Consider the following 8,295-nt stretch of genomic DNA (forward strand, 5'->3'; position numbering starts at 1 on the left):
TGGTGATGGCGGGCGATACATCGTTGGGCAAATGCTTTGGCTTTTATGATTGACATCTGATCTACCCTCATAACTTTTATCATACCACCGTCATTCAACACTCCCTTCTATTTCAGTTGTTTGTATGTATATATATATATATATATATATATATATATATATATATATATATATATATATATATATATATATATATATATATATATATATATTCTGTCTATCTATCTATCTATCTATATATATATTCTCTCTCTTTCTCTCTCTCTCTGTATATATATATATCCCCCTCCTTCTAACCTACATAGTACCATCATGAACTCCAACTCCAATTTCACTGTCTGTGCCTCGTATCACTCCTGCTTTCCTCCTAACATGAGCCATATCATTGTCAGTTACCAATCACTTCTGTCATCATCTGTGTCGTGTATCTATCCAACTTCCTTCTAATCCCAATGTGACTTTTCCTCTTTTCACTATGAGGTCTTATTCTCCTTTTATTTTGGTGAATTGCTTCTAAGTGGAAACTTAGAAATGGAGTAACAGTATTTCTCATCAGTGTTGTTGTTTTGGCCCCAGGCTTATCTGGACGTGAACCTCATGAAATGCATGTTGAAACCGCTTTTGTCCTTCACTCCACCATCCTTCTTTTTTACAGACAAGGAGGGAGCTGAGGGACGCTTATCATACCCGGCCAACAAAGATTAGAGCAGCCAAGAAATATTTGTGACACCACGTGAAGGCCTCTTGCCCCAGAGACACTTTCACACTTTTTGACATCAATGAGACTCATGTTACTCACTCGAAAAGCTCGGTGGAGTTCATAATACGTCCCGCATTCCCTTCGTCCAGTGACTGCAGTGCGGCCATCTCCAGGTCAGTCGAGTGTGAACCCCCAGACCTGATAAATAAGTTCGGAGACACAGGGTTAGTCCTCGTTTAAAATCGCATCTCTTTGCAGTCGCCCCTCTATATTTACGGATTCACCACTGGCGTGTCGAGTTATATGCCTTGTATTGAATCATCCCAAAATACACATATATCAGCAGATTTTAACGTCTATTGAAGCTTTGGTGCATTATAAAGGGTTTTTAAGTAATCCCATAGTTAAATGAAAGCTGCATGGGCCGTTCTGGAGGACGTCGTTCATTTTCGGCTCTTCACCATTCGTGGGCATCTTAAAAATGCATCGCCAGCGATTATTTGAGTTGACTCTACAAGTCTTGTTATTATGCTGTTGATAAAACAACCAATTATTTACCACTTAAAAGTTGTGCACCCCTGCAGTTATGGCCGTGGTAGCTGTGAGTTATGAAGGTTTGATATAGGTTATACTCTGAACATTTTTGCTCTGTAACCTTTCCGTCTGATCATATGCTTTTAGAGTTTTGTTCAAAAGTGTTTCCTAAACTGAACAGTATCTGAAAAATACTTAAATGGCTGACAAAAATGTGCCAAGTCTTTTGACTCTAAAATCTTTATATACTGAGCATGAAATGCAATGTCTTTTACATAACACGATAACTAATTAATATGCCTTATTTTCAGTTGATCTGTAAATTTGAAAAATGAAGTATTTAAAGGCTTTAATTTGGTATTGCCATAAATGCATCCTTATTATTGTAATTCTATGTATTGATGTGTCAATTTATTAACTATACTAGTTTTATGTAAAGCTGGCCAAGAATTTTGTCTTTCGCAGCTTATTTCACGCATTTCAGTGGGAGAAAAATGCATTGCTCTGGCTCTACATTCTTGCCTCAGCAATTTCTCGTAACTTACTCAATATTCTAGTGCTAATATATTGCTACATCTCAGCGGCCAAAGCTAGCACAAAAAAATAGCACGGTGGTCCAACGACGTACTGTTCATTAAGAAAGTGATAAAAAAACTCCATGTATTTGATCCCTTCACTACAAGGGTGTCATTAGATTTGTAGTCATGATATCCCGAGTTTTTTTTTTTTTTTTTTTTTTTTTTTTTTTTTTTTAGTATTGGTTTTTTAAACTTCAGTGCTAGAGGTGCCTTAGTACTGTCAGTAGCAAAGATCCTTCCAAAGATATTTCAAAATTCTTCTGGTGACAGCTTAGTTACGATGAAAAGATATTGTCCTTAAAAGAGGAAATGATGTGCTACAGAACTGCACGTCAGAATAAATATAGCCATAATTTTCCCCGACACTGTACTCCTTGCCAACCAGAATAACTGCGTACGTCAATTTCCTGTTTACTGATTAATTTATGATTTGCACCACGATTTGCTTACTTTTATTCATAAATTTCATTTTAAGTTGATGGTGGCAAAGAAAATGCTGCTTTACTGACAAGTGGGCTGGAGCAGAGTATGGCAGAGTTCCTTACTGAGTGATATAAAACAGTTTGGTTGTGGTCAGATTATCATGAAAAAGATATCACTCAGCTGAAGAAAATACTCGTTGATATGCCACAGAATTACATACATCATTATTGGCCTTGATTCGAGTCGGGTTGACAGACTTGGGGATGACGATGACGTTGAGCTGCAGCAGGTAGCGGATGAGCACCTGTGCGGGTGACACACTATGGCGCTCAGCAATCAGCCCCACCACAGGGTCTTCCAGCGGCTTCTTCCTGTTGGCGGTCCCCGAGGGTCTGTCCAGAAAGTAAGGTTAGTAAAAGAGGTGTATTTATCTATTATCTGTTTTTATTTATATATTTATTTATTAATTTTTTGTCTCATCGGGTGTTAAGCAGCCCGGGGCTAATACAATCTGTCCTGGCATTTAAGGCTAGGGAGACCAGACCCCTACCCTCTAAATAGCATTAAATGGGCAGTAAATCCCAACACTCCCTCGGTTGTATAATCTTATGAGCCTTATTCAGCTGAAGCGTCATAATCTACTGTACATTTCAGGGCAAGTGACAAACCTGCTGCCATTGATGTTACTGGGTGAGCGAAAAAAACTCCAGTCAGATCTTAGAGATCAAACCTTTTCAAGGCTGTCATGGTGAAACCTTGTCTTAAATCTACTTTCTTTCATGTTCCTTTTTTTTTCCTCATAAGTCCACAATATCCTACAGAAAAATTCCCTATTCATGGAATGTTGCTAACTACAAAGAGCGTTGCCTGAGGCTCTCAGGACAAAAAGCAGGATGTTCTCGTTATAAAGCACTTATCTCTGACCCTGTTGTCAATAAGTCTACAGTATTCTTCAGAAAATGGGCTCTTAACCCCCTTCACTACCAAGACTCCTAATCCATTCATGCTCTCCACCAGACAATTTACTTAGCTCAAGACAGATTATTTATACTGAAGGGAAGTATCGCATTAAATTTCCTATTACTTGCCAGGACGTTCTCCCAAGCTCACTTAAAATCGAGTAGAGGCAGCGTGAGTAAAACCTACACCTCCCATCATACTGAAGTTCCAAAGTTATCTTGCTGTTTATAATGTGCTCTGCCTGTCACTCTGCAGAGAGAGTACAGTTGTTGTTGTTGTTGACTCACGCTCATCTGAACATAAACTTGATGGCTGTGTGGACAGCAATTTCAAGCTGCCCTTCTCATTCCAGTCCACCACCATTCTTTCTCAGGATAAGTAAGGAGTTGAGGCACATCTGTATAACCGGACAAGTTATTTCTGTGCCACTACGTGAAGGCGTCACTATTCATCACCGAATCTGCAGTAAATCCTTCTTGTTAATCTAATTTTTACGCTAATAAAATTTGAATAACTCATTCATTTCGATGGCATATGTTTTCCTTTCATTCATGCAGAGAGCTATAGAAATTATTCAACATAGGAAAGAGGTCTTGTACTGAAGAGATTGATTAAGGTTACACGTAATCCGTTCTGTTTGAAAAATCTCTCTTCCATTACACACAGAGTAATCTTCAGAAGGTATCCAGAATAAAATAAAAACTACATCAGTGGAGTACGGTGGGTAAGGTTAAAGTGCTGTACATAGCACTATAGAATATTCTTTATTGATAATCTAAAGTTTGTTCATTCGGATCGGAATGCATTGTGGTCTACGCGCTCTGGTTCGAGTCCAAGACATTGTCAGAGATTTTCTTATATAAACCCTAGCAGGGGCGTAGGTTGGTCTCTTGCCCTTAAATGTTCTGGATTGAAAGCAGGCTAGCCTCGGATCCCTACGCTGAGAATAGGGCAACATGGGAACTGGCAATTACCGTTGTATTGTTTCTGTCCTTTTAGTATGAGCACAAATTCCATCTGTAATTTGCCGGAGAATACTAAGAGTCAGGCTCCTATGACTCATGTGAACGATATCTAACACTTTATCAACACCCAGGCTCCTATGACTCGCTCCCAGTTAAGTAAAATAGTTTGGCGTTCGCTGGACTGAAATACTGTAGGCTTCCCCATCATATAAGAGGGTTAAAGTTAAGGCTGATGTGTAAGAGGTAAAATAAATAGCTTGAAAAGGTGTTTTGATAATAACAAGCCAAAGAGGATAAGAGGAAAAAACGAGGAGTGGTTAGGAGGAGCTCGCAGACCGATACGCTCCGTCCCAAGAAGCCATCATGATAACACTCGAGGCCCTTATCACATGCCCCCTTTATCTTTGGAGTTTTTGCCACGTTCCTTTGAGTCATTGTAACGCATGGTTTTCTGGGAAGCCCGGCCACTTCAAACAGAGTGCCCTCTTTTAATATGTTTCTGAGTCCGTTTCTCTCGATGATTCCTAATGGCAAGATAGATAATAATGACTGAGGCAGACGCTGACGAGATTACTGGCCATGGAATATTAACATTATAGCCCATGTCCGTTCCTTTGGCAATTAATACAGTATTTATTCATTAATATATATGGGGGGAGGGGTATTAGTCAATCTCTGCTGTCATAATTCAAGGCAAACTGAACCATGTAACAGCTAGCTCTTCGTAGCATGTGTTCTTTTGCTATTCATCATGATTATTGCACATAATATATATTTTCCTCTTTCATTACTTAGATCTGTTTAATAACTATAGTTTGCACTAATAATATGGAATATGATATCAAGGTGCAATATACTGTATAACTACATAGTCTAGAAAGAAATATTACAAAATCTGTACCAGAGAAAATACGGAATGAGCCTGGTTTGGAGGGATGTACTGTTCCAGACTGGCCACGAAGGCTGCATCTTAGGCTTTGCTCACCTGTTAGGCCACGCACTAGACCACTAAGGACGTCAAAAGATAACGTTAATTCCACTGTTGTTAACTGTGAATATTTTCCTCCTTGAATGATCTGCGAATAGTGTCTCATGAGAGGTATTGGTGGTCGACTGGTTTGGGATGCTGCCTTTGTCAGAAGTGACGGGAGGTCGATCATTGGCTAAAATAGGGCTTAGTTTGATTACCTGAATTTAGTTATAGCGGCTTTTCTTTTACTTCCACCAAACCTATTTCCACCATACCAACCGAAATGCCATTAAATACTCTTCCGCATATACCAAATTACCGGTAATGCATGAGACAGCACTAGCACGTATTCAGTATGGACGGTGGGGTTAATGCTGAAGCGATTACAATTGAGAATATGTGCACGTAGAACTGGTGGGCCTCAGGAAAAGGGTTGTTTAGCTTATGACCAAAGTCAGACACAATGAGAAAATATTCGCCTATCAAAGACACTTGCCTCATGAGGGCGCTAGATTACAACATACAGTATAAAATGGCTTGGTTTTGGACACTTAATGATTAGATATTCCGCCATTTTTTTCTTCTTCGGTACAGTGACTATTTTATCACTGTTACTTTAAGTAATTGCATTCAGGTTTAAAAAGGCCTCAGGTAGTGAAAGGGTTAGAACCAATTTATATTTTCTATTGGATTCAAACGATTATCATCGTACTTAGAAGCAAGTCTCTGCATTTATTATCCAGCAGAGCACACACACACACACACACACACACACACACACTACAATGTTATATGTTGTGTCACCAGTGCTTGTCGTTGCTGCTGTTTCGGCTGTTCTTTGTGACCGTACCATCTAAATGGCTTAGGCAGTGCATGGGGACATGTACAGAGAAAACAATAAGTATCTTTCCAAAGTGTGACGAATACATAGCGGAAAAGTTGAACCATCTGAAACACGCACTAGTAAACACAGGGCTTTCATAGTATTTCGCCAATTGTAAATGTCCTTCAGACGGAACTGGGAAGATCGTTGTTTCTTTGACTGTGCAGTTGTGGACGTAAGTACCGATTTACTTCTTCACAATAATTAACTACACAACACTCAAAGACAGCATACCTCCGCCAATACCTATAGCAAAGAACTCACATCACCGCCAAAATTAATAAGCTCTTCATTGGCCCATGACCCACATACCCACAAAATTTCACTAAAATCTGTCTATAACTCTTTTGTTGACGGAGGTGACAAGGTACTGAACATTAACTTCTGAAACCCAGAAATATGATCCTCGGAGCCAAAAAACTCCTTGAAATATTCAGTTATGTAGTATGTTTTCCCACATGTACAGAAATACGAGATGGCAGAGGGAGTTTCATGGATCGTTAGTGGGCCTCGTCAAAGTTGCTGAAGTCTATAGACAAGGAACAGGACTCTGAGGGACATAAGATGAGGCTTCGTTAAAGTTAATGTCTATGAGAATGAAGTATATATCTCGTGTCCGAAAAATGTTAGTGAGTGACAGAAGGACAGGGTGACAGTTCTGTCAGGACACTAAAATATCATAACACACTACGTAATAGCTAGTGACATATATGCGGTTAATAAGTAATATAGAGATTTGAGGAAAGTCGTGCCTAAATTCGAGAGAGCTGGAGGAAAGAGCAGTGGAGATTCTAGATAGAGAATTTCTACCGCTGTTTCTCTCGAATTTAGGCACGACTTTCCTCAAATCTCTATATTACATATTAACAACATATATGTCACTAGCTGTTATGTAGTGTGTTGATATCTTCGTGTCCTGACCGTTAGAGGTGATCCGGAGTCTAAAGAGTGGATCAATATTCTTGTCTGTGATTGTGGACATTTAACTCACGGGCCCATGAACTTTGTTCTGCCGGGTGACCCCAGTGGACTGTAAGCTGTGATAAAGATGTTGTGAGCCTTGCAGAACTCATGCAGCTCCTTTTGTTGCAGATACACGTGCATCTCAACCTGCAACGACACGGAGACGAACGCTAGTCAGTGCGATGGGTCATATTGTCCAAGGTCTAAAGAATATCCGTTTATTCCCTGCAATCCTATAACTTCTTAGTTTTTCATAATCTGTTTTGATATGTCGTGTCCAAACAGTTTTACTTTGCTTAATGTTTTACCTCTTCTGCTTCTCACTTCCCTCGCTGGCTAATATTCTTATGATGTAAGAGACTTGGCACGTTTATTTGCTCATAGGTGTTTTTGATAAGATGCAGTTAGGAAGGAAAGTGATAGACATAATTATGCTGAATGTGAAACAGACAGTATGATACTTGTCCAGCTTTCTACACTACATTCAAGATCAATAAATTGCTGACACTTTCTGCCGACTGTGGAGATGTAAGATGATGTATGAAGTACATTTATGATGAATATATAAAGGACACAACAGAGGAACATAAGAAGGAAGGATACTCGGAGTGAAATGCAGGAGACACGGTTGGCAGGGAAGGGTTGGCGAAGTTTAGCTCGTGATAGTAAATTCTTATTTGAGAGTAACTATGTATATTTGGTGCAGCTGACCTGGTTGGTGGCTGGTGGTATTTTGGCGATGGCGCAGATCCTCCTCATCTGTGGCACACTGAAGTTAGACACACCGATGGATTTGGCCAGGCCTATCTTAACCATCCTCTCCATCTCCTGCTCAAGAAAAAGAAATAATAATAATAATAATAATAATAATAATTTAAAATAATAGTATGCTGGTGCTAAGGCTGCAGTGCGTGTGGATGGTGAACTGATTGAATTTTTTCTCTTTGAAGGTTGAGTTGATACAGGGATGTCATGTCTCCATGGTTGTTCAATCTGTACATGGTTGGGGTAATAAAAGAGGTACAAGGTAGGGCAGTGGATGTTGGAGTGGCCCTGGTGAGAGAGGATAGTGTTTGGAAACTCCCTGTACTGTTGTTTGCAGATGATACTGTGTTGTTGAGTGAAGACGAAGGGGACCTGCAAGGCTTGGTGGATGAATTTGGGAGAGTGTAAGAAACGGAATCTAAAGGTGAAAAAGGGAAGAGTAAAGTGATGGTCTTTGGAGAGAGGTGAAGTCAGTGAATGTTCAGTGAGGTTGGATGGTGAGGAATTGGAAAATGTGAGTACGTTTAAGTACTTGGGTAGTCTGATGAGTAAGG

At 39.7% G+C, this 8,295-nt stretch overlaps 1 protein-coding gene across 1 annotated transcript; it reads right to left on the reverse strand.

The window, feature by feature from the left end:
- Positions 1-880: 880 nt before the first annotated feature.
- On the reverse strand, positions 881-7,801 carry LOC145390266 (aldo-keto reductase 1B-like; the record flags this gene model as incomplete). The annotated part of the gene is made up of 4 exons (XM_080265247.1): positions 7,688-7,801; positions 7,005-7,123; positions 2,456-2,627; positions 881-898 (listed from the first exon to the last, which is right to left on the reverse strand). Coding segments are annotated over exons 1-4 (423 nt in total), but the record flags the coding sequence as incomplete, so codon positions are not given.
- Positions 7,802-8,295: the final 494 nt, after the last annotated feature.

This window comes from Coenobita brevimanus, unplaced genomic scaffold (genome assembly GCF_032717465.1).
Source record: "Coenobita brevimanus isolate Jiangsu-jjx unplaced genomic scaffold, ASM3271746v2 jjx.HiC_scaffold_453, whole genome shotgun sequence".
Lineage (NCBI taxonomy): Eukaryota > Metazoa > Arthropoda > Malacostraca > Decapoda > Coenobitidae > Coenobita > Coenobita brevimanus.